Raw genomic sequence first — 23,692 nt, forward strand, 5'->3', positions numbered from 1 at the left:
CATGAATAAATATATATGTTACATATATATATATATATATTTATTTATTTTGTTATGAATATATATTCACACAATCATTTGTGTAATAATAATAGTAATCATTTTAATAAAAGCAATGAAGTATACAAATGAAAAACAATGTAAAGTAAGGTGGGTCAAACAGAATCAAACATTAATTATTACACATTATTAAAGTATTTAACCATTTTTTTAATGTTCTGTTATAGCCTTTTATTCCGATTTAAAACATGCAATTAACATATTCTTGAAAGCACTGCGTATATTATTTTGCAGTGCAGTAATGACACCTTGTGGCCACATGGGGAACAACCACGATGCCACTTTACATGCAGAGATCATGTGTGTCCAGCGGGCGTCACTGTTGAGCCGCGCACTGCGTTAACTGTACACAGACAGACAGCAGAAGTCAACCAAGGAATTTTTGCTACAGCTGATTCGATCGCCATCTTTGTCGCTAACATAAACAACACCAGTGTGTCTTGCGTTGGCATTCTGGATGCATAGCGCCGTTTGGAAGAAAGCGACAACTGTCTCTTCGCTGCGGCACTGAGCTTCTCCCAGAAAATGACGGATTATCTGGTCACTTGAGACACCGTGTCAGTGAGGTAAGAAGCCTCGCAGTCTGTCGAGCAGCAGCAGGGTCCTTTGAACTGAACATGAAGGGATGCCATGACAACGACGCAGCTGTCATTAGAGCACGACAGAGCTGTTTAGCGATATACTCTGATATCTGTCTGCTTTAAGCTAGCAGAAAACCACGAATGCATGCTTGGCCTTTTAAATGTGTATCGGGAACATAAATAGCGTCTGACATGTATACACCGTGCTAACCGGGTCAGTGTGTGTGTGTGTGTGTGTGTGTTAAAGGGCTCGTGTCGCTGCATCTCTGATTGAAGCTAACCTGTTTTCCCTCAGAGATGGGGATCCGAGGTGGATTTCCTCACCGGGAGGGAGAGGAGCTTTAAAAGGGGGGCGGGGCGGGGCGGTGAGGGCAGCAGAGGGGCCTTGCTGCTCGTCTGCCCGGAGGAGATGGACCAGGAGTACGAGAGGCGGCTGCTGAGGCAAATAAACCCTCAGAACGTGCCAACAGTGGCCGGCCAGGCAAAGGTGACATGAGGGGACTGTCAGTGAAGTGCGTGCGCGTGCGTGCGTGCGTGCGCGTGCGTGCGCAATGGGTATTTATGTTTAGCATATTGTAGTCCCCCTTATCCAAATAGCTTGGGTTTCACTTTATTAGCATCATGCTCATGAATAGTTCAATCCTGATTAGAAGCAACATTTACTTTAATATAATTATAATATAATGCATATCATGAAATAATCTATACATTTATCTACCTATCTACGTACACATGCATTTGTACTCATACATATTTAAAAATAAATAGCAATATGCTCAGTGGGGCAGTAACTAGCCGATTACTGTAACTCAAGTACTGTACAATTTTGAAGTATTTGTAATGTACTTAATTATTTCTGTTTCCTGCAATTTGTATTTTTTTCATACATATTGTTGTCACTGCACTAAATGTATCTGGTAACGTTATTTACTTCGATTCAGAGTAATTATACACCATTAAGTGATATGTACTCATGCTTTTGGTACTTTAAATACATTTTGATACTAGCCTTTATTAGCTTTTGTACTTTTTCCTTGGTTGAAAATCTGGTTAACTTGTAACACATTCTACTCTGTGGTACTACTTTGTTCAACACTGCATACACTCACAAACAACCATAAATACATTAGAAACTGTCATAGTAATATGATGGTATGAGCAGGTGCTGAGCCACATATAATAAGGCCTTGAATAACCCTGCTGGATTATTCATGGTGTCACTATTCCTGTCTCTCTGTCCATCGCAGTGTGTGAGCGCCACCTGCAGTCCGGTCAGTGTTAAGTCGGGGGATCGCTTCATCCCCACCCGCGCTGGAAGCAACTGGAGCATCAATTTCCACTACGCCAATGTGAGCAGTAACTTCTTCATCTGCACACTCACCTGATCACATGACCTTTAAAGCTGCCCCATCAGAACACAGCTTGGTAATCACAGACTGACGTACCCTTTCTTTTCTCTGCAGGAGAACTGTCGCTCCCCAAATCAGAACCATAAAGCAAAGGATGCCAGTTCAGACTCGAGCAAAGGTCAGACATTTTTACTTTTTTCATCTTATCCCAGTTGTTGTTTTTTGTCACCGGCTTGGTCTTCAATCTCAGGATCCATGTATTTGTGATCCTCTCCAGGATGGAAGTAGTCATCACATACAGAGCATCAACTAGTTCCTGAACAGTGTCCTTCACATGCTGATATCCAAGAGAGGGAGTTACACAGTCACAAGATGGAGGAATAGAAAGCAGTATTCAATGTTTAGTTCAGATTAGCTCCACGTCAGAAATGATCATGCTTGTCACATGTCTATCTCCGTAGAGGCTGAATCATCATGTTAATCACATAGCTATCATATGCCTAAAACAGTCCTGATGCTCTTCTAGGTAATCATACATACTGTCATGTACACAGCTACAGTTGGGATGCCTTTGTTATCATGTTACTCTCTCTCAGATTGGAAGAGTACATTCAGTATTTTCCCAAAACATTCCATCATCTTTCCACTGCCCCCCCCCCCCCCCCCCCCCCCCCCAGATGCGGTGGCGTACGCTGCCCTGCTGAGGAATGAGTTACTGGGGGCGGGGATAGAGTCTGTGCCGGACCCCCACACGGACGACCGGCGGCAGGCAGTCCTCTCTCACGACTCTCACAGCCTTTTTAGGGTAAGAGTCAAGACAAAAACGGCTTTTTAACTCCAAAACAAAGTGTTTCTGAAAAGTCCTCGAAGTCACACACACTGACGTCATAATGACAAAGCTGTCGAGCTAATATCAGGCTAATGATACTTTATAATGAGTTGAAGTGACTCAGAGGCATAATGTTACATTTCAGCAGTCAAATGTGTACTTACTTACATTATCCTAAATGTTTCTAATCATTTTAATATCTAGAGAATTGTTTTATTTTATTCAAGGTAATGATATATTACATTTTATTGCATGTAATGGCATTGTATCCCTTTTGCAGTCAGTCACTTTTAATACAGTTTTAAGCCACATTTGAAGTTACTCTTTCTAGATGTTTCTAGATTTTTAACTGTTTATTTTAACCGAATGAAATATTGTAGGCATTGGACGTCTAAATAAAAAAAGAAATTGAGAATCAAGTCCAGAAAAAGTTAGCGGCAGCCAGAGAGCTTCAGACAAACACTGATATAAAGAGAGAAACTGCTTCATTTAGTGTTTTTACCCCCTTCTAATAGAATAGAATAGACCATTCGTTTTGGAGAGGACACCTCAATTGAGAATTTCACGCTTAAAACCTCCAAACCAAGAGAAGCCAACTGCAAACTAACATGATCCCACCCCATTCAACTACGCCACCAAACTCTTGCCTTGTGTTATTGACTTCTCATGGCAGAAAATGACACATTGCACGCATTACTGAAAGATAATCCCTAACTGTAGCTCTGCTTTGTGTTCACCCCCCTGCAGTACACTGTCCATGCGAAGAGAGTGCCTTTTGATAGCGACAATGAGGTCTCACCCTACTCCCTTTCTCCACTTAGTAACAAGAGGTAAGACAGGTCTCACATGCTGCACAGACACTGTGCTCTAACTATGTTGTGTATTAACGTATCTTTATTGTTTTCTTCTCAACATCACGCAGTCACAAGCTGCTCCGCTCGCCTCGTAAGCCAGCACGTAAGATCTCTAAGATCCCCTTCAAGGTGCTGGACGCTCCAGAGCTGCAGGACGACTTCTACCTCAACCTGGTAGACTGGTCTGCGGGGAACCTGCTCAGTGTGGGTCTGGGGGCCTGCGTCTACCTGTGGAGCGCCTGCACCAGCCAGGTGAGGGGGGGGGGGGGGCAGAGAGACATACACTTATAGTTGGGATTTGATTGGGGAATATCTTCTAAATAGATGCATAGAAGGGCAGGAATATAATCTGTGTTTGATCTGTTGATAGTATGGCAGAATAGAGAACCTTTTTTCCACTTTGTGATGAAAGCGCAAAATGTAGTACATGTGTAGCTTTTTAAAATATATTTAGATTGACATTCTGATGCCGTAAATGATGCTGTTCATTTAAAAAAGCCACTTTAGCCACCATCAAGCGGCTGTTTTCAGCCCCACATATATTATTTGTATGCAAGGAAAAATGAACTACGATGCAATGTAGGGCAATTATAAATGAAAAAAATGTAACCAGCGAAATGGCTGTATATGATTTGAACCATTCTTTAAACACATCCTGATTATGCAGGGTTTGAGATTACCCATGGCCTGTTGGCAAGATAGTTACTAAAATATCCCCTGTTGTTACATCTGTTCTCTTTTGAGACTGCATGTCTTAGTGAGCTAACCAGTTAAAGGTTAATAAACATATAGAAAGTACTGCAACACTTTGATAACTCAATGTTACAGTACAGTTACAAACACCCGATTCAAATGCTACCAGTACTTGTTGCTAGTTAGCCGCTGATATAACGTACTGCTTTATTTTTTACTTTGTAACTGTTGTTGTTGCACTGGCCCTGTGTTGCTGTAACGCTTCAAATGTTACTGTTGTTAGACTCGTGAAGAATGATCTGAACTTCTTTGTTCTTATGGCATCGCACTTTCCAGTAACTAAGTGATCCCTACGCACTGAAGAGCTTACTGTAATAGTACTAGTATAGTTACCCTATTACTACTATAACTACTTCTAAATGTACAACATTTCGTTTTTTTTTTTACTTTTTCAAATAAAATGTGTTGTAAATAGTTTGTAAATGTTGTGTCTTGACAGGTGACAAGATTATGTGACCTTTCTGTGGATGGAGACTCTGTTACATCTGTGTGTTGGAATGAGAGGGTGAGACACATACTGTATGTACAAGATAACGATGAACAAAAACAACTGGACTGTTATTTTAAGACAGCAGTATGAGGACTAATCAAAAGTTTTAGCAAAGACAAGAAGGGAAATAACATTGAGTTTGACTTTGTCTCCTATCAGGGGAGTCTTGTTGCCGTAGGAACCCACAAAGGTTACGTTCAGATCTGGGACGCAGCCGGAGGGAGGAAGCTGAGCAGTCTGGAGGGTCACTCTGCACGAGTAGGTCAGTCAGAGCTGCCGTACACTGCTGACTCATCTGTTTCACTCTGCTTCATCTTCATCACTCAGGCTGTGTGTTTCATCAGATCATTATGAGATAGTGTGACAGAAATGACATATGTTGTCACATTGATTTTGGTTAGATTAAATTGACTGAAATACTCAGTATAAGCTGACGACTTAAAAAGTGATTTGACAAAGGATTAAAAAAGTTACAGAAAGCAGGAAAGGAAACATGTTGACTTAAGTATTGACAGCGAACATTGGACTATTCCATTATGAGTTGCCTCCTAAAGTCAGACTAGATGTTTGCAGAAAGACATGACTTGAATTTGACTAAAACCAATGAGCATTTTCTTCTTAAGATTAGGCAAGGCAAGTTTATTTATATAGCACCTTTCAACACAAGGCAATTCAAGGTGCTTTACAAAAAATGAAAGACATTCAGACAAAGGCATTTAAAAACAGTCATTAAAAAGAAAAGATAATAAAAGAAACATTAAAAGATAAAAAGTTACAGTGCAGTTTAAGATATGAATAGTTGACACAGAAGTTCCACTGTACTGATGCCTTTCTTTAAGGTTTCTCCGAACATGAGCTGTGTACGCTTGTATGGCACATACGTCCCGAGCAGCATACAGAGAGAAAAGCAGCCAGGACAGAGTCCCCATACACTGATTCCCTGGGGTTACTACAAAAAGGAAACACAACTGCTCGGTTTCAATTAGGACATTACTAAGTTTAAAACAGCTGCAAAAATGTTAACTGCTTTTAGCAAAAATAAAGGAAAAAAGAGTTACATGTGTGACTCATACTGACTGTCATACACTACAGGAGGCCTTCAAAACAGAAAGTTATATGGAAAAGGGAATTCAACTATTTAAGACCAAACTTTTCCAAATTCCACCACTAAAGGTGTTATTATAATATAAGAACGATATAGTAACAGTGAAATCATTCCCTCCCTTTGTGCTGGAGGTGCTCTGGCGTGGAACGGAGAGCAGCTGTCGTCGGGGAGTCGGGACCGAGTGATCCTGCAGCGAGACGTCAGGACCCCCCCCTCAGCTGAGAGGAGGCTGCAGGGTCACAGACAGGAAGTGTGCGGCCTCAAGTGGTCCCCGGACCACCAGCACCTCGCGTCCGGGGGCAACGACAACAAGGTAAGAGAGAGATGATGGTAAAGAAAATGAATAAATCTTTGAAAATAAGTAAGATTGAACATATCTGTTGTCTCCTGCCAGCTGCTGGTGTGGAACAGCTCCAGCCTGCTCCCTGTGCAGCAGTACAGCGACCACCTGGCGGCGGTGAAAGCCATCGCCTGGTCCCCCCACCAGCACGGGCTGCTGGCCTCAGGGGGGGGCACGGCCGACCGCTGCCTGCGCTTCTGGAACACTCTGACGGGCCAAGCCCTGCAGAGCACCGACACCGGGTCCCAGGTCTGCAACCTGGCCTGGTCCAAACACGCTAATGAACTGGTGAGGTCACACACACGCATGCACGCACGCACGCACACACACCCACCCACACACACACCCACACCCACACCCACACCCACCCACCCACACCCACACCCACACCCACACCCACACCCACACACACACACACACTCACACACACACACACACACACACACACACACACAGTTATCTGTAGATATTTGTAATTAAAATAGTTTGTTCTTACAATTGACTCCTATTCAAACTCATTTAGATATCTTCAATTCAGTTATGTGTTCTTATTTCAAGTTGACTCATCCACAATGTAATTTTGATCATTTGTAATTGTAATTCTAAAAGTTTAATAATCACTAGTTAAATGGTTCATTATTGATGGCAATAATTTCATTGTGACTTTCATGTACCGTAATTTTTGGACTATAAGCCGCGCCTTTTTCCCTATTTTTCGACGCTGCGGCTTATATAACGGTGCGGCTAATCTATGGATTTTTACAGCTAACGGCCAACACCTTTAACTCTATGGGCTCTATGGCCGGTCCGCGGACCCCCACCTTTAAGCGGCGGGTTCCAGCAGGAAAAGCTGGAAGCCGGAAAAGAGTGAGACAGGTAGCGCGCAAAAGTAAAAGTGGAACCGAGAGTGGTATGCGGCTGCTGCGGCTTATATTCAGGTGCGGCTTATAGTCCGAAAATTACGGTAAATTGTTCTTACCACCAAATGTACCAAAAGTAATTACAATGTTCATTTTAGATATCTACAATTACAACTAAACTACAGCTATCACAAATAAAATAACAGATTCTATTGTGATTAGTTGTAATTCAATTATTGTAAAAGTAACCAGTAAGATTTGCATTTAAAGAATAGCATTTGTGATATTTGAAATATCTCTTGGTTCAGTGCTAAACATTGGTGTTGTATTTTGATAATGACCATTCTTAATGTTATTCCCGTAAAACACCTTCCACGCAAGATAAGTCGACGAATGGCTTCACCCTGACCACGCCCACATATCTGAAATGCTTTGTTGATTTGTCAGGCATATCAGAAATTTTATTCTTGATATCTAAAAATGGAAAATTCCTTTTTTACATGTAACACTCTTTTTTCAACTCCTAAAAATCCAATTAAGTGATAGTTATGCTTACTGTTGAAAACATATTTAGGGTTAGATTCAGGGTCCGGTTTTGGTTAGCATCTTTATGTATCATGTTAACTTTATCCCACTGATAACTTCAATTCATAGTTCTTTTATTTTCCAGATGTGGAAATGTCATTTAGATTGAAAACCAGTGTTAGGGTTCACTGTAGGTTAGGTTTGCTTTGTATCCACATTGTCATAATAAGCAAAATATTCAGCCATGACAGAAAATGTAAAACTCTGCTCATGTACTCCAACACAACAAACTAATACAGAACCTCAGCGGGCTCACAGAGGGTTGGGATATTAGGTCCGATTATAACTCCATTCCAGATCTAGACTTGCATATGTGATCTATAAGTTAATCGTGCTGTCTCTGTTTGCAGGTGAGCACTCACGGCTACTCTCAGAACCAGATCCTGGTGTGGAAGTATCCGTCGCTGACGCAGGTGGCCAAGCTGACCGGACACTCCTACAGAGTGCTGTACCTGGTGAGACTGCAGCTTTAAACTACTGGCCATGCAGCTCCTCTGTCAATATTTAGAGAAAGAACTATTCAGATGCTTTCTTTTAATTATCTTATTTCCTATTTACAACATTTGATAAGTTTTTCTTATCCCATCAAGGGTCAGTAGGTTAATATGCTGATTGAAAAAAATTGGCAAATTGGTTATTTATGTGATATTGAAAAATTACCTTTTCCTTATTCACGCTGTTTTTGGGACAGCCTAGTCATCTCTTTTATATGCAAATAATGACTCTTTTTCATTCATTAATATACGTAACTTGTGACATAAGCAATCTAATAAATGTATTAGAGTAGGGTTTCCCAAACTTTTTCAGCATGAGACCCAAAACAGAAATGTTGTGGTCCTATGGGACCCAAGCTCAAAACATTTCATGATTTTCCATAATATCTACAGTTATAAACAAAGAAGACACCATGAATTTAAAATGTAAATGAAAATATGTATTTAATTATAAAAGTGCATCGCAGCAATTAGGTTTCTCACCATAACAACTTTCCCTTTGAGCTTGCCCAGAAAAAAATAAGGATCAAAGCAGAAAGACGAAACATGGGACGTGCAGTCAAGTATATACAGTATAAATCAAATTTTAATTATGCAATTATCAAAAGTGCAATATTAAGTTTGTCGCTAGCTCAAAAACTATGTACACACCATTTTAAACTATTTTAAATGAACAAAGAACAAACATGTTGTAAACAGAAAGGGACAAAACACTAACTATATGAAGTGCAGTATTCAGTACATCACAGGTGAAACCACATTTAAATTCTCAGAAGTGCAACATTTGTCACTAGATCAAAAACTATGTACACACATCTTTTAAACACTTTTAAATGAACAGAGCTGTTGTAAAACACTCTGAGAGAAAAAGAAACTCCAACACTTTTTGTGGAGGCTGACTTGATAGGATGCCCTCAGTGCCCCTATGTTCCCTTTGAATGCCTGAAAATAACAGAGAAGATATTATCATTAACATTGCTGGGTTATTGGGTGATTTTTAATACCAGCCGGCGTACGCTGTATACCCAATGTGGACCTGGCAACCGCATTTATAGCGCATTACATTACATGTTACTTGTTAGACGCTTTTATCCAAAGCGACTTACTTACTCAATACTGTGGAGAATCCCCACAGAGGGATTTTGACAGGGTTGTTGCACAAAAGATCCAAGCGCGCACAGAAGAAATCTGAGAGCAGACATTTCACGAGCGCACAGAAACAGCCTGAGTGCAAGGAGAAGGTTTTAAACTGGAACACAGGAAACCTGTAAGCGCAGCAATATATCTGAGTGCAAGCGTACAGTTTGAGCAGAAGCAGAGCAAATCTAAGCGCAAGCAGGCACTATTTGAGTGTGAGGACAGGGCTTGAGGGAAATAAATACATATTCTGAACGTGAAATCAAATAGTATGCTCTCAAATTTAAAGACCAGGCTCTTGAATAAAGATAGGGAATAACCCCCATATGTATTCCTATGTGCATCACACTGCAGCAGTCACGTCCGTCGGCTGATACTTTCTCTCGCTTTCCTTCTCATACTGCCTGTCACTTTCCCTCTAATCTTCCTGTGGTTATTGTTTCTCTTTTTTTCTCCCGGCCGTTTTAAAAACATTTCAGGCTAATAAAAGTTGAAACACCGCTCTGTGCCGCTGCAGAATGTAGTGGACTCGCGGGAGCGAGTAAAGGACGCGCGAGAGCGCGCAGCTGGCGGTCCGCTCCGGGACTCAGTCTGCATTTCATCCAACTTTGCATTAACGAAACAATTTCACAACAGACCCTGACAAACTCACAAAAACACAAAACAAATGATTAAAATGAGTGACTTACTTTTCCGCCGTCAAAACACTGCTTCTTGAAAGACTCTTCTTTGCAGATGAAAAAATCCTTCGATTTGTCCCGATGCAGAGGATGTTTTGTTTGGAGATGCCGGTCCAATTTATTCATTTTCAAGCTTTCCTTACTGAGCACCTCTCCACATAAAACACACTGAGGCCGCTCCTCTCCATTTCTAACAGCTCCTCTGAAGCCAACGTTTAAAAACTCCTCTTTGTATCGTCTTTTTGCCATCATGTACGATCGGGATTAATCAACAGACAATAAACAGACAGCGCGAAAACTTTCGCGGGGGACGCGCCAGAGCTGATACAAATACTATCTTTTATTCTTAGTTTATTTTTATTTAGAAAATTAAATCATTCAATATACGATGCTATATTGCATAATTTCTTTTTCAAAATAAAAAATAGAATAAAAAATGTATAAAAAGATTGTATTTGCAACGCAGCCATCAGCTCTGACGCTGTGTGTGTGTAGCAATGCATTTAACTGCGACCCAATCAAAAATGGGTCGCGACCCTGAGTTTGGGAAAGGCTGTATTAGAGTACAAAGTCCTCTACTTTGGTTGAGATGAAGTAGCACCACTGAGAACGTTTTGAATGCCAATTTACCGATTGAAACATCCCAAAAATGTCCCCCTCACCAGTTATTCTCTCTCTGTCCTCCGTTGGCAGGCTGTGTCACCAGACGGGGAGGCCATCGTCACAGGAGCTGGGGATGAGACACTACGTTTCTGGAACGTCTTCAGTAAGACACGCTGCACCAAGGTACAGTCCAATAGAGCGCAACATAACCATCAAACTGTCTGACGTCTTTGTTGTTGGAAGTTACTGAATGATTGCATTCTTGGAATTTCCTGTGTTGATAAGTTCGATGGAACCATGCCGACTTTTGTAAGAAATTGTGTAGAAACGACTGCATTCCCATTGAAAGTGCTTTGAAATTGGTCACATAAATTAGTTTGGCAAAAACTTGGGCGCATCATTTCCAGGGTAGAGCCCATGGATGTATGAACAGAACTGGATACAGCCGTTGAAATGGGGCCTTGTTAGTTCCTATGCAAATTGCTCATTGGCACATTAAGCCAAAACTTTTTGACTTTCGAGGGCAAAATGATGCAGATGTTCCATGTACTCAGGAAGTGGAAAGGGCGGTGAAGCAAATTTAAGGGAGGGACCAAACAGTGGTACTACAACTTCTGTGCCGGATACGTGTTGTCATCAGGCCGAATTTCTTTGACATCAACCCACATTATGAAAGAGTTGTCTGTAAATCAGTGGATAGTTTCTAGTCAGGTAAATTAACTTCACTTGAATAGTAGCTTTTTAAATCATTTGTTCGTGATTCCAGAGTTATTTTCTTTCTCCAATCATTTGACTGAGCCAAGATTGTCCTTGAGGGAGAGCATTGGAGGCGGGGCTTAGGCCTCAATCTGGATTTTTGCACTCGAGTCAGTTCAAAATGGGTTCATGCCCAACTGAGCAAGTTTCATAGGAAGGAACTAGGCCCCGCCTCCAACGCTGTACCCAATTCTCTATATATAGCCATTGTCTTGGCTCTGTCAAATGAAAGGTGAAGAAAAACAAACGGCCATTGGTGCGATTTATAACTTATAGGACCCAATTGTTTGTTCGTGGAAAGGTAAAAGCTGACGGAAGTAACGGAAGATTTGCTTGAAAGCCTGGCACACCTTTTGGGGAATTGGTCGGACCTAGCTCAGCAACAAGAAGGGAAGTGGGTGTGTCTTAGCCTATTTTGATTTTTTTTTGTATTTTTAGGGTAGAGGCACACAGCCATAACACAGTGTTTAGTCATCTTTATTGTTTGTGACACTATTCAATCTTTCTGTTCCCAGGAATCGAAGTCGGTGCTGAACCTGTTCACCAGGATACGATAGTGAGCAGCCGGTCAGGACTGGGTCAGGAGAAGGGTCCTGAGCTGTGGCTGAAACGCACAGTCACCAGCCACAGCTCACAGACTAGCTCTTACAGCGCTCTCATCTCAGTGCACCACCAGCACCACAGTCCTCCTCAAACCCCCCTTTTCTACAGAGGCAGATCAACAACAACTGCCCCCCCTCACAGTGACGTCACTGATTAAAAAACGTAAGCAGTTTACTGTCAGGACATGTTGTCTGCTTTAAATAAAGTCAGTCTTGTTATCTTTTTCTGTTGTGGAAGTGATGAAATTGTTTTTATTATATATTAGCAGAAGTATATGTGTACATGATTATAAGCTATATAATTTCTCTTTTTTTTTAAAAGGCTCTCCTTTGTAACAGAGAGAAGAAGAAGCCTAGCTTGGGTGTGTGTTGGGGGGGATTTCTATATTTTGATAATGTGTGAAAATGATCTACAAGCATTATGAAAGAGAAAATAAACAATAAATAAGTGAACACACACACAGCTGCTCATGCAGATGCAAAGAATGAACTGTTTATTGTTGTTTGTTACGGAGAGCGGAGATGGGACACTTTTTTAAAAGAGTCTTGTAATAAAAACATGTTGCACAGAGCTCCTTTTATCCGAATAATCGTCCACTCAATCTCTGTTTTTGCTTTGGTTCAATCCAAGTATTATGGATATGTTGTCCATCGTCCCCAAACGGTCCAATTTGGCACCATTTACCAGTGAAGCAGATTCCGGATGTTTCTTCCCGAGCGCAGTGCTCCGAGCTCAGTCTATCTATGGGATTATCCGGCCCCCTGCAGACCCCGACAGAGGAGAGAAAACTCCTTCACGATCTCCTTAACACGTCGCTTGTTGGTTTGCTCCCTGTAAGAAAGACAAATCAATGGATTTAGTCAAAACAACAGACTTTATTTCACTGTTTCTTGTGTCTCTTTTGCACATATATCTAGTTCCCTTGAGCTATAATGCAAAAAAGGTGTCCCTAATCATGTTTCCTTTATAATTAGTTCAGTTAGAGGGGGTTAGTTTCTTAGTATTAGATCAAATAATATATTTGTCGGGACGTACAGAGTGCCTTTTAATAATGCTTAGATACTTTTGGTATTTCCCTTCTCCCAATTCATTACAGCTCAGTTCCCCTGAGTTGATTGGAGGTGAACCAGATCACCTGCTGGCTCCTGATTAAAAATTGAGACCAGCTGGTTGCATTTCCTCTCGGCCAATCAGGTGCTTTTCAGAGGGCTTAAGAGAGGAGGAGAACTGCTCCCCCATGTCACTCTGATACTTCCTGATGCAGACCTCATTTCAGCAGATACTCACAGCTGGAAACTCTTTAGGCACTCTTGAGACTTCTTTGAAACTTTTCTGATTCAGAGATTTTAGGGCACTGAGACCTAGCTGGACTGGAAATGAAAAACCCCTTACCCTATGTTACCAGACTCGGGGCAGATTCTAGTGCTCTTGTTGGTAACTCCTGCAGCCTTTATTTTGTTTATTTTAATCAAATCCCCGCTCATAAACAGCTCCCTATGGTGAAAGAAGCTTTTGTATTTTATGAAAGAGGCTTTTGTGTCAAGGCACAGATATTTTCTACAAGAAAACATGGTTGGGTACTGGTCCTGAGGCTTCTTCCTGATAAAATGATACATTGTGGAATCAGTATAACTCACTGAACTCATTTGATTAGGGTTGCTTGTCATTGTCCCTTTTTCATATTTTCTACTGAGACACCTAAATGTAGTTTTATTTGTATATGAATCAAGAGTTTGAAACAGTGTTGGTGTTTGAAACTGTACCAGGTGCAGCCTCACCTCAGTAGCTGCTGGCTGAAGCTGTGCTTCTGCTCTGAGGAGACGTGTGCAGAGGGGAACCCTGGGCTCTGTAGACTTTCCTTCAGCCACTGAGCCAGCAGAGCCGGGCAGTGTCGGTTCAGACTCAACAACACCTCGGAGAAATGCTCCGTCAGACTGCGGGAGGACTCGCCTCCTACCGCCTGAGACAGAAATAAAAACTTAAGCTTCTCTAGAAGACACTATGACTAAACATCAGAGAGAACATGCATGCAGGAGCACTTTGTATCACATCCAGTTGTTTGTGGTGTTTCACCTGGAGTATGGTCTCTGTCAGAAGCTCTCCGTCCCTCTGCAACACTTCCCCGAGGCAGTGCATGTCCTTACAGCGAGGCAACAGCTCCGTCTGCCAGGGACACGCGTTGAAATTAGATTAGTTTTCTTTTTAAATCGCTTACAATAAAAAGAAAAACGTGCGCTTTGCTTACTTACAAAGAATTGAGCGGCAGCTTTTACTGTGGGTGTCTCTGGAAACTTAAGTGTTAGAATCCCTAGGGGGGAAAAAAGAGTAAAAACACTTTATTTTTACAAATACTTCAACAAACAAGTCCCAACATCCAAGATTATGGAAAACAAAACAAAAAAAAGCCTTTTTTTCACATTTCAATTCGACAACACATTGAACTGAATCTAAAATAATCACAAAGTGCTGAAATATTTAACAAAAATCTGTCGTGCATTAAACAATGGCCTATACTCACCGCAGTAAAACAGCCCTTTAACATCGAGCTGCTCAGACAGGTAGAGTTCAGGCTTCCTCTTAAGAATCTAAATGAACACAAAGTGATCAGGGGACAGTTCTGTGTGCTGCAGACGTACAGAACAAAGAACGAGAACACTCAACCCACCTGAGCGTGAAGGTTCATAAATGATTCTGCGATGTCAGGATGATTCCGTGGACCTGAGGATGAAATACAAGATGAGACAGGAGAAATATCTCTGAGATCATCAAGACATTTCTCTGTCGGTGTTTGTTACCTTGCTGAAATAAATGAAGTGTCACAGATGTCAACACCTCTATGAGGCCCCTGATGGTACAGAGGTGTTGTTCCTCTCCGGAGAATATGTGAACCATCTAAAACAAGAGAAAGAAAATAAGATTTGATTTCCAAAGAATTTGAATGTTAGGTCGTGGGTCATAGGGACACATTCCTGGCCGTAGAGGTCCTATTATCCCTTTGGGGGGTTCCCTTTCCTGTAGTGTGTTCTATAGGTTTTATGTTTATGGTCTACAAAGGCTTAAATCCCAAAGTCTCAAATCACAACAGAACTGGCCAGCTAACCAATCAGAGCAGACTGGGCTCGAGTTTCAGGCAGAGGGTGAAAAGAGGTGCTGCAGCACAAGCAGTATGAGAAAAATAAAGAGCTTTTTGAACATTAAAGCATGGAGACATGTCCCAGTAGAGACACTAAATACAAATATGAACCAGAAAATGTCCTCTTAAAGAGTTATGCACCAGAGTTAGAGTCAGAATTAGAGTTTTGAGGGATCATGCTTTAACTCAGGCCCTGATCTGTGGAGGCGTACCTGCCGGGCAAGGTCCAGAGCTGAGGATTGTGGGTAGGCGCTGTAGATCTGCCCCAGCATCTCGCTCAGATGAGCCACCATTGGCCCAAAATCATGTAGGAGAGTTCGGACCGACTTATCGAAGACCCCACACACTGCCTGCAGAGGGAGAGAGCTGTGAGTCATGCATACATCATACATGCACACAAAACATCACATACATACATATTTATGCAAGCAGTACAAAAACTCCTACCTCTACTACCTCTGAGTCATCAAGCCACTTGCTGAGGATGGTTTGGATCAATGTGAACACTTGCTGCAGAACAACAACTACCTAAAGACAACATTTGATAAGATTTTATTTTAATATTTCACATCAATTAACACTTTATACTTATATCACCTTTCAAAAGGGTGAGAGCAGTTTAAAATGCTTCACAGACGACTGAAAGGACAGAAATAAGAAGACAGAACGAGCAGAAAGGCAAAACTAAACAAATAAGACCAATGCTGGATTGTTATACAATTGAATTCAAAGCTATACTAACCAAGAAAAACAATATGGAATAAAGAAAATAGATGAAGTAATAAACCATAACTTTGAATGAAATGATACAGCATAAATACCATTTAAAATCTCCATAAACCATTCTTAGATAAAAGCCTGAATTGGTAGGTTTAATGTTTATTTTGAAAGATTCTCAGGCAAACTGTTCCGGAAGCTCTGATCATAAGAGCAAAAGCTTGCTCACAAGTAGATCTTTATGTAGGTTTGTATTTTGATACATTCTTGACATGTCTGCGATATTGAGTGTTGTTTCAACAAAGCACAATTTGGAAACATTGAAATACTGTAGTTTTAAGATGATGGAGGTAGTGGTACATGAACTCACTGGGTTGGGGGTGCTCTGAGGGGTGGAGGGTCTCTGGCTGGAGGCGGACTCTGAGCTGTCTGAGTCTCTGATGTCCAGAGTGGTGAAGAGGCTTGACAGCATCCCCAGGATGTGGACGATAGCCTGTTTGTTAGTGGGGTCCGGCTGTGCAGGGAGACAGAGTGGGTGGGTCAGATATTACACCTTGTGATGACAGTGAACATTTACAGCTGTTGTGAGAGCAAAGTATTTAGTAGTACTAGTGATGGCCTGTGTAATAGTCCTGTTTTAGATCGAACTCATCATTTAAGTGGTATTGCTTATTTTTAAACATATGTGACAGTAAAGTACTACTAGAGGAAATCTATGTATTGCAGTATGATATCATATTATGACCTAAAATAGATGTTGTACTTTTGCAGAAAATCTTCCAAGGTGCACTCAGCTGTTTTTTTTTTGTAGGAGCATGGCCTGTGAACCCGAGGGTCACTGGTTCAAGTCCCCGCATGGACCAATAAAATAAAATAAATAAATACAAAAACGTGCTTTGGACTGGTAGCTGGAGAGGTGCCAGTTCAACTCCTGGGCCCTGCCGAAGTGCCCTTGAGCAAGGCATTGAACCCCAAAGCGGCATCAGGGTGCCAGACTATGGCAGCCCCTCTGCTTTGACACCCCTCAGTTCATGTGTGTGTTTGTGTGTATGGAAAACAGCACAGTGTTGGATCTTCAGAAGGACATGCATGAGTTTCTTCATACCTCCTGCTGGGCCAGTGTGTCCAGCCGCTGGATGTGAGGGGTGATGAGAGAGTGAAGTCTGCCCAGAATCTCGTCTACAGGCAGGGCGGACAGGAGGAAACCCAGAGCCTGCATCAACCACATGCACTGGCTGCTCTGCACACACACACACACACACACACACACACACACACACACACACACACACACACACACACACACACACACACACACACACACACACACACACACAGACACAGACAGACACACAGACACACAGACAGACACACACACATGAAGTCCTCAGAGAGACGCTTAGCTTTGCATTTGTGTTTACAAGATTACAAATGACTGCAAATGTTGAAGCCTGTTTACTCACCTTATGGATTTCTTTTACGAGTACATCCTGCAGATATACACAAGTGTTAATGTAAAGACAGCTTTATCGCTAATGATAAACAAAAAGAGGCTGTGTGTGGGACCTGTGAGACGGTCAGGACGTCCTGGGCGTAGGGGCTGAGGTCATGTCTGCACTCCCTGCAGATCCTCTTCAGAGTGGACACACTGGACACAGACAGCTCTGGCTTCACAAGGCCCTGAAGCACCATGGGTAATATGCCAGCCAACATCACGGGGTGATCTGCCAGCCACTCAGCCAGGGATCCTGGACAACAGGGGAAATTCAGAATGAATACTCAAAGTGAATGGGTGTGAAGCCATACCAAAAAACTAAAAGTAACATAATCGGGTATTCTAATACTAATATTTGGCTTTAAAGGAGACTTAAATATATAAAACTCACATTTTTAGTGCCACAAAAACGTCATTAATCTGGAGGGCCAACCGAACGACGAATTATTAAATAAAACAACCTTATCAGTTCTTTGTTGAGTTCCTTGGTAATGGGATGCACTTTTCCTACAGTATGTCACATGCAGGATCATCAGAATATACTGACTGACATCGGAGCATATCCATGTTAAGAACTATCTTGAGATTGGTGCATTGTAATTTCATCGAGAGCTAATCAGAGCAGATTGGGCTTTTTCAGGAGGGGCTCTTAAAGAGACAGGCACTTAAACTGAGCGTTTTAGACGGAAACTGAATTCAGGTTTATTCAGGCTGACAGTATTGGAAATATATTGTTCTAATAAAAACTCTAAATACAAGTATGAACCTGAACATGAGCGTGATATGTCCACTTTAAAGGTGGGGTAGGTAAGTTTGAGAAACCGGCTCGAGATGCACTTTTTGTTATATTCCATTGAATGCTCTTAACATCCTGATAGCAATGAATATCTTAAGTGCTTTGACAAAAAATCCATAAAAAAATGTCATCCGTGGAAGCCGCGGTACTGTAAAAAGCGCACTCAAGCTGGTTTCTCCAAAATTACCTACCCCACCCAAGTCATTATAAAACAAAGCGTTGGAGTTGTTAATAGTGACCCATTAAGAAACAGGAGTTTGGATATGTACCTATGGCGTACATGACGGTGTCAGCCAGCATTACATTGCTGATGTTGATTCTGGGGATGAGACCAATAAGACCTGGGATAACGTCTGAGTAGTTCACGTCTATGGTCTCAGCGATGGACTGGAAGCCAAATAACAGGGCCTCTGTGTCCTGAAAATGGAGAGAAACAAAGTGTATTTATTTACTTTGCAAAAAGTTGTGAACGTAAAGATGTAAAGATTTAGTAGATGAGCATTACCTGCCACACTGCTGACAGTTGGGGGTCCATCAGTTGTCTGCCCAGCCTGTCGTACAGGTTACTGAGCAGCTCCGCCCCCAGCATTTCATAGACATACATCAAGGTGTCGGAAATGTCAACTCTGTAATGCAAAGGAGAGGTGGAAACACAGTGTGACATAAGGTGAAAGTTAAGTCTGCTGCTACTCTTTTTAGCAACTCAAACATCCAGTGGATGTTTTTAGTTTTGTGTCTTACCTGTAAATTCTGAACTGCTCCTTGTCGTCAGAGGACCAGGAGGCGTACTCCTCCTGGGAGGGATAGTGGGATTTATGTAGCAGCACATCCACCAGTTGGAAGTAAACTGGCCTGTAGACCTGCAGGTAAACTGCCTGCTTCTCCTCATCAAATGACAAGATGTCATCCTAAATAAGCAAGACAAAATGAAATAGAACGTTTGGTGCCTTAATGTTTTGGTAGCAGAGTTACACATAGACACATTTAGTGCTCAATATATCATTTTCATTTACTTCTCAATTAAAACACTAACTAAAGACGTTCATGGGTGTTTACAGGGACTTGATTGAACTGCATTGGTCTTCAAAATTAACAAATCCGAGATTAAAAGCCAGTAAAAAAGACTGAACAAAATAATAACTAGTTAAAATCAATGTTTTGTATGTATGTAGTTTGGCTTCTGTGAATGTTTGCTCAGCTTGTCTCTTTATAAATTAAGATCCAGATGTGTGATGAATAAGATCAGGTCAAACGTTATTATTGAAAACAGCCAAGCTCAAACCAACTATTAAAATATTAAAATAGATAAAGACTCCATTTATGGCAGCTTCTAGCAGACAGCTACAATGCTGATGCATGCACAAAGTGGACACATCGAACATAATGAGTAAACTAAAATAAAAGGACAGTTACCTTAATACAAAAATGTGTTTGGATAGGTTCACAACTCAACAAAATATATAACACGTCTAGTTGTTTGCAGTCTTTTAATGCTGAGATGTTTCATATTAAACCACTAACTTCTTTATCAGAAAATAACATTTAACAAAAAATGTAATGTACAAAACATGTTTTTTTATCTAATTAGTTTTTTTAGCGTACCTGCAGAGTGTACCAGAAGGTGAGCGTCAGGGAGCTGGTGGTCTCACTGACCGGGTAGTACCCTGGGATGCCGGTACAGAACAGAATCATGTTCACCAGAGCCAGATACTCCTGCCAGTGCTCCACCTGTTCCAACAAAACCCTGTCAGACACAAACACATTGATCCCAATTAAGAAATAAAAGTAATTTACTGAAGCCAGGTTAAAGGAAGGTGGTGTGTGTGTGTGTGTGTGTGTGTGTGTGTGTGTGTGTGTGTGTGTGTGTGTGTGTGTGTGTGTGTGTGTGTGTGTGTGTGTGTGTGTGTGTGTGTGTGTGTGTGTGTGTGTGTGTGTGTGTGTGTGTGTGTACCTGGAGTGTGTTTCCCCCATAGCGACAGCGATACGACAGATACCATGTGAGCTCTCCATGTCCCCATCCCTCGCCGCTGTCTTCAGCTGGTCATGGAGACCGAGCACCAGAGGCATCAGGGTCACCAGAGCATCAGTGTACCTGCACATACACCTTCTGATTCACACACCTGCACATGGACTGTGACCTTTACAAACATGTATGATGCAGTGTAAAGTGGTAGAAGATATATTTGGATGCTTTGCTTAAGTGAAATAAGGTATACCACAATGTGAAAATACTCGTCTTAAAATAAAAATCTTTCATTCCATACCTTTTATAAGTCTTTGTCATTAAAATGTAGTTCAAACATATGATAAATGTGTAAAAAGATATTGATTGGTTCCTTATTGTTCCCTGTCAGTTTAAAAAAAAAAAAAATTCCAGTAATAGTATTGCTAAATTGATGTGTTGCAATGTACTGCATAGATGTTCAAGGTTGTACCAAGTTCTACTTATGAACTGTTTTAGTGGTTAAATCCACAGCTTTGCACCATATCTTATAAGATCACAGGGATACAGGACCACACATCCTCTCAAAACCTCCATGTTTTGTAATGTATTTTGAGCTGATTCAAAAGGTTTTGAATTAGAACATTTAGCTAAAGAAGAAGGAGAAATATCCCTAGTCATAAAAGAACACTACATCCTTTAGTTTATTACAATCCTTCCAAATCCTAACATCTAGAAATTAATTAATTTGCCCATGCCAGGAAGGGTATGAAAATTGTCTTTTTATGCTGCTGCAATGAAGAAACGTCCCAAATTGGGATCAATAAAGTACTTCTTATCTTATCTTAAAAACCAGAGCAAAGCACAAATATGGAAAAGCTCAAGTAAATAGCAAGTATCTCAACTCAAGCACAGTATTTGAGTAGATGCACTTGTTCCACACTGGCAGAGTGTTTCTCACCTCTGGCTGTCGGGCTGTGAGATGGCAGTGACGATGGTCTCCACAGCGCTGTTGAACAGCTCGGGGTTGGACAGCGCAGTGAAACAGTCCTGGACCAGCTCATGACTGTCCCCTAACGTCACGTCCAGCCCCGTCCAGCTGGACAGGCAGCGCAGCACCTTTTCCTTCACCTGGTTCGAGGAGTCTTGACTCTGGAGAAGCTGACGCAGCAAGGGACACACCACTGCCCACTCCCCAGCCAGGGCCTCTCTCAGCTGGGCACGACGTGCCTGAGCCAGCCGGCGGCTCTGGAACTCCTCTGGAAGAACGGTGAGCAGCTCCAGCAGAGCGAGGCAGTGTGCCTGAGGGTCCTGGGTGGCCTCTGAGCCCGAGCTGCCCTCAGAATCAGGCTTCTGTGGCTGAAAGGCCCTCACCATGTCCGCCACTGGCTGGGACCAAGCCTGTGGGATTAAGTTAAGAGCCAAGGAGGCCAGGGCCACACACAGCCTGGTTAGCACAATTTTGGGTCCGGACGAGAAGAGCAGGATGTGGGAGAGGAGCTGCATCCTCAGGCTGTCGTGCTGGTCTGAGGGGAGGTCGCTCCAGTGATGGGAGATCTTGGTGTGAAGGGTGCTAGCGCCAAAAAACTGAACCTCTGGAAGCTGCAAAGATACAGACACATTTATGAATGGGTCACTACAGGGCCCCAAGTTAACTACAAAGCCCCCAAAATGACAACAAACTAACCGTAACCCAAACAAACTACAAAGAGACACAACAAAATTACAGAGAGATGCAAAACATTCGCAAAGAGACACAATGAGACTACAAAGAGACTCAACAAGGATGAAAAGCGACAACTAAAAATGATAACCAAGAGCAAAAGAGATCACAAACAGACACAAAACAAAAACAGAGACAAAACAACTTCAAAGAGACTCAACACAACTACAAAGACATACACAACAACCTAAAAGAGACTCAAAAAGAGACAGAACGACCTCAAAGAGAGACGCAAAATGACTATAAAGAGAGACAAAACAACACAGACTGAAAATAACTGCAAAGAGAACAGAAGGGAACTACAGAGCCTCAAAATGACTAAAGAGACAGAAAAACGCTAAACGAAGATGCTTAACATCTATTAAGTTTGCTGCTTCAACATTGTTTTTTCAGCCCATGATCACAATATGGAGATTAAGATAAACTACCTGCTGTTGACCTGTACTACAAACCAATACACACACACACACACACACACACACACACACACACACACACACACACACACACACACACACACACACACACACACACACACACACACGACACACACACAACACACACACACACACACACACACACACACACACACACACACACACACACACACACACACACACACACACACACACACACACACACACACACACAACACATGCCTTGTCAGGGGCCAGCAGGGCCCAGCAGAACTGCCAGGCCTGTGCCGAGGCCTGAGCCTGGGTCAGCCACTTCTGGGCCTCATTCTTACGCTCCATGTCCGGGTCGAAGTACAGCTGGTAGAGAGCCTGGAGGAGGCGAGAGAACCGAGGCAAAGTGAACACTTATACAAACAATCATTAGGTATTATTGAAAGCATTGATAAGATGTCAGATTGGATAAAAGCTGCCAATATCCCTTTACTTCCTGACGAGTAATGATGACCTGTATATTTTCATCATAACAGGTGGATACACGCCTTTTTCAAATCTTTAACACAGGACAGGTGTCATTTTAAGTTATAATTCCTGATATGATCATGCCCAGTTTAATTGATGTCAAATTGTTTGAATTGTGTCAAATAATGTGTTGTCATAGCAACTAATCCAAGGCACATGGTGTTAGTTATTATTAGGACAGCATATGCTTATAGCTGGTATCATGTTACAAAATGTCTAAACTCCCTTTGGTGAACTACAATTAACCAACCACCATTCTATTATTTATTTATTCAACCAAACTGCTGCAGAACATTCAGTTACTGTATCAAATCAAATATGTCCATATCAATATGATTTGATGACAAATATGTGAATTTAAATGAGATTTAAATGATTTAACAGACGTGTAGATCAACAGACAGTCACCATGAGAAGTGGCTAAATTATTTTTTAAAGTCACTCACCGACTCCACATTCTCCACCGTTAACTCCAACTCCACCGGGCTGTCTCCCGGATTGGTTGGAAGCTCCATCTGGAGAGAAGGTGTCTTCCTGTCGCCTTTGGAAATCCTTTATAAATTAAAGCCTGATCGGCAAAAAATAAACAATAAAGTGGTTGAAAGGAGGAGAGCCTGTCCTCTAAAGTGTGTCAGAGCACGCTGACAGAGGACGCCGCGGCTCAGCTGTCCACACGGCACACATGTGGGCAGTGCGCTCAGCCATGACGACACACTGACCTCTGCGGGGGCTGGAAAGTTGTTGTCTAACATTACCACCAGCACACCCTGACGCCCATGAGGGTAAATGTCTAGAAACCGCCACTGAAGCAAGCCTAATCATCAGGAAAACAGTGTGTGTGTGGTACAACAGGCGCTCCTGACGCAGACTAC

The 23,692-nt window shown here is 42.0% G+C and overlaps 2 protein-coding genes across 4 annotated transcripts; one reads left to right on the plus strand and one right to left on the minus strand.

Annotated features, from left to right (window-relative positions):
• Positions 1-381: 381 nt before the first annotated feature.
• fzr1b (fizzy/cell division cycle 20 related 1b) lies at positions 382-12,564 on the plus strand. Of its 3 annotated transcripts, none has more exons than XM_079648041.1 (14): positions 382-626; positions 889-1,128; positions 1,889-1,990; positions 2,105-2,168; positions 2,668-2,795; positions 3,567-3,649; positions 3,742-3,925; positions 4,866-4,931; positions 5,076-5,178; positions 6,153-6,334; positions 6,416-6,649; positions 8,157-8,261; positions 10,811-10,903; positions 11,992-12,564. In XM_079648041.1, exons 2-14 carry the CDS (start codon positions 1,051-1,053, stop codon positions 12,031-12,033), a joined length of 1,464 nt encoding a protein of 487 aa, XP_079504167.1. In that variant the 5' UTR covers positions 382-626; positions 889-1,050; the 3' UTR covers positions 12,034-12,564. The 3 variants fall into 3 exon arrangements, with proteins under 3 accessions (XP_079504167.1, XP_079504166.1, XP_079504168.1); XM_079648040.1 differs by having other exon boundaries at positions 937-1,128; XM_079648042.1 differs by lacking the exon at positions 382-626 and having other exon boundaries at positions 1,078-1,196.
• LOC307018005 (importin-13-like) lies at positions 12,547-23,405 on the minus strand. The gene is made up of 21 exons (XM_079648019.1): positions 23,267-23,405; positions 22,545-22,670; positions 21,124-21,764; positions 20,172-20,312; positions 19,823-19,964; positions 18,962-19,128; positions 18,726-18,846; positions 18,490-18,637; positions 17,496-17,677; positions 17,393-17,419; positions 17,035-17,169; positions 16,300-16,443; positions 15,660-15,740; positions 15,425-15,562; positions 14,875-14,971; positions 14,745-14,797; positions 14,598-14,664; positions 14,329-14,387; positions 14,153-14,242; positions 13,858-14,039; positions 12,547-12,910 (listed from the first exon to the last, which is right to left on the minus strand). The coding sequence occupies exons 1-21, from the start codon at positions 23,333-23,335 to the stop codon at positions 12,829-12,831; spliced, it is 2,892 nt and encodes a 963-aa protein (XP_079504145.1). The 5' UTR covers positions 23,336-23,405; the 3' UTR covers positions 12,547-12,828.
• Positions 23,406-23,692: the final 287 nt, after the last annotated feature.

Source organism: Notothenia rossii, assembly GCF_949606895.1.
Source record: "Notothenia rossii genome assembly, chromosome: 9".
Taxonomy (NCBI): domain Eukaryota; kingdom Metazoa; phylum Chordata; class Actinopteri; order Perciformes; family Nototheniidae; genus Notothenia; species Notothenia rossii.